At 36.2% G+C, this 2,260-nt stretch overlaps 1 protein-coding gene across 2 annotated transcripts in view; it reads right to left on the bottom strand.

Annotated features, from left to right (window-relative positions):
- Window positions 1-1,635, bottom strand: part of LOC132118574 (FH2 domain-containing protein 1) — a 12,330-nt gene extending 10,695 nt beyond the window's left edge. Inside the window, exons 1-3 of one of the 2 annotated variants that reach the window (XM_059528519.1) lie at window positions 1,534-1,591; window positions 1,329-1,399; window positions 99-634 (exon numbers count right to left, since the gene is read on the bottom strand). In XM_059528519.1, coding sequence (XP_059384502.1) covers window positions 99-542 — 444 coding nt within the window. In that variant the 5' untranslated portion in view covers window positions 543-634; window positions 1,329-1,399; window positions 1,534-1,591. Of the gene's footprint in view, window positions 1-98; window positions 635-1,328 lie in introns of both variants that reach the window. The other variant, XM_059528518.1, reaches the window with a different exon arrangement.
- Between the last annotated feature and the right edge of the window lie 625 nt (window positions 1,636-2,260).

Here is a 2,260-nt window from a genome sequence, read left to right as displayed (position 1 = left end):
CTAGATTAGAATAAAAATAAGTTTATAATAATAAAAACAAGGTGGTGTTTAAAAAAAGGAAATAAATAGCAGTTCATCAGATCTCACGTGTGTCTCACCTTTGGTCGGAGATCTTTCACAGAATCGCGTCTTCGTCCGATCGTGGTGCTGGTCGTGGAGGCTGACGACGTGTCCTCGTGTCCGAACAGCTCCTCGATGGCCCTGATGTCAATGTGGAGCGGATCCCTGCTGCTCCGGTCGAAGCTCCACAGGTTCGGCCCGTCCTGATGCTTCACACGATCCTCAGGAATCGGTTTCCAGTAGAAACTCCTCACCCTCCTCTTCCTCTCTGCAGGGTTTCCAATGGGCAGGGGCGGGGGAAGGGGAGGGGCCAGGGGCGGGGCACCATTAGGGGCGTGTTCAGGTAATGACGGAGAAGAGACAACAGCCCCGCCCTCTTCCTCAAAACCCTGGCTCTCATTGGCCAGTGAGATCCTGCTCAAACTAGAAGGGGACGTGGGTGGGGCCAGAAGATGATTGGCGGCAGCACTGGCTGACTGCATGACAGAGACTTTCTTAAAGCCACGCCTCCTACATATAGATGTCTGAACGCCAACATGAAGATCCGATGAGCTCCAACAACAAGCAGAAGCTTCTGTAATACAAGAAAAACAAAACACACTGTACATAAACTGCCTTCTAAATGAATAAAAATATCTTCTAAATGCATCAAACAAACTCATCCCATTGGTTGATCCAGAATTTGGTGTTTTAACACCTCCAGTTCATTTTCTTTCAGAAATAAGTAAAATATCACACACTTGTTGGGATCATTTACACACAATCAAACACATTTCAGTGCAGATACAAACCCAGGTGACAGAAATATGCTCTAAGAACGTTCTGCTAATGTTCCTATTAAATTAAAAAATATGTTATTTCTGAACATTCTCGAAACATTTTTCTACATTATTTTCTGTTTAGTAAATCTTTAAGGTTTGCATGCATGAAATCTATATTTTTAATTAGTTTTTAGTTGTCAGTTTTCATTTTAGCAAATCTTTATGTTTGCTTTACATATATTATTGTTATTTTTAATGTTTTTTTTTTTATATAATTTTTTTTTTCATTTTATCGTTTTATTAATTTTGTTGTGTTTTTCTCTTTTTTTTAAAAAAGTTATATATAGTTGAAATATTTCATATTTAAACATAACATTTCAGGAAAACTTAATAAAAAAACAATTGTCTTAATCTATTGTGATTAATCGATTGGGTAAAGTATGGTGAAATCTCATGAAAATGATCATTCATAACATATAATATATTTGCACAAGAAAATTAACTTACCTTTGTGTGTTAATGAAGATGTTCCTAGACTGCTTCAGTCACAGCAAGATCCCAACAGTGACAGAAATCATCTGTGAAAGCATGAAAACTATGAAAGCATGTCATATTGTCATATTTATATTACATTTCCTGTAATAACTGAGGCAAGTTAATATACTGTGAGCTTTAAAACTCTTTTTTTATATATTAATACAGAATCATCTACCAAAGAGTCGACATCTACAACAATCGTTGCATAAAAATTATGCGAACCGTAAATGTTGCAATGTTAAAGCAGATGTGTATGTGCGTCTCTGTGTGTGTGTGAAGGAGTGTGTGTGTGTGTGTGTGTGTGTGTGTCACTGATAAGAGCTCCTCCCGTCACACCCAACATCAACTGTCAGTCCCGTTATTATTAGTGCAATTTATTATTTTCTTTACTTTTATGCAAATTATGTGCAAGGATTTAAAACAGCCAGGGGGTACATTACAATGTAATACAAATAAAAAGGTTAAATAAAGGCCATAGAATGTTTATAAATCCTTACAGCAAACAAAGGCATATTTCCCACATTTTTACATTTATGTATACTAAATTTTGCTAAAACAAGTATCAAATTGATTAAATAACATAAAACTTCTGGCTCTTTAACACAGTTGAAAATTCATGTAATTCTCCGTCCTTCAACAGGCACTTTTATTTTTATAATTACAATATCTACTCTACATTTGTGCTGAAAAAAAAAGATGTTAATCCCCATAAATACGAGTCCATAATTACTTATAATTAATAATTATGGATTCTATGTATATCTTAATGCTGGATGTGTTTCATCTTTTGTCTTCTCCAGATGTTCACTGATGGACTGGAGTGCTGTGGATTATTGTGATGTTTTTATCAAACTCTCATTCTGACGGCACCCATTCACTGCAGAGCATCCATTGATGAGACA

The sequence above is a fragment of the Carassius carassius genome, chromosome 37 (genome assembly GCF_963082965.1).
Source record: "Carassius carassius chromosome 37, fCarCar2.1, whole genome shotgun sequence".
Classification (NCBI taxonomy): domain Eukaryota; kingdom Metazoa; phylum Chordata; class Actinopteri; order Cypriniformes; family Cyprinidae; genus Carassius; species Carassius carassius.
The sequence above is the reverse complement of the archived record's forward strand: the minus strand, read 5'-3'. Positions and strand labels throughout refer to the sequence as shown.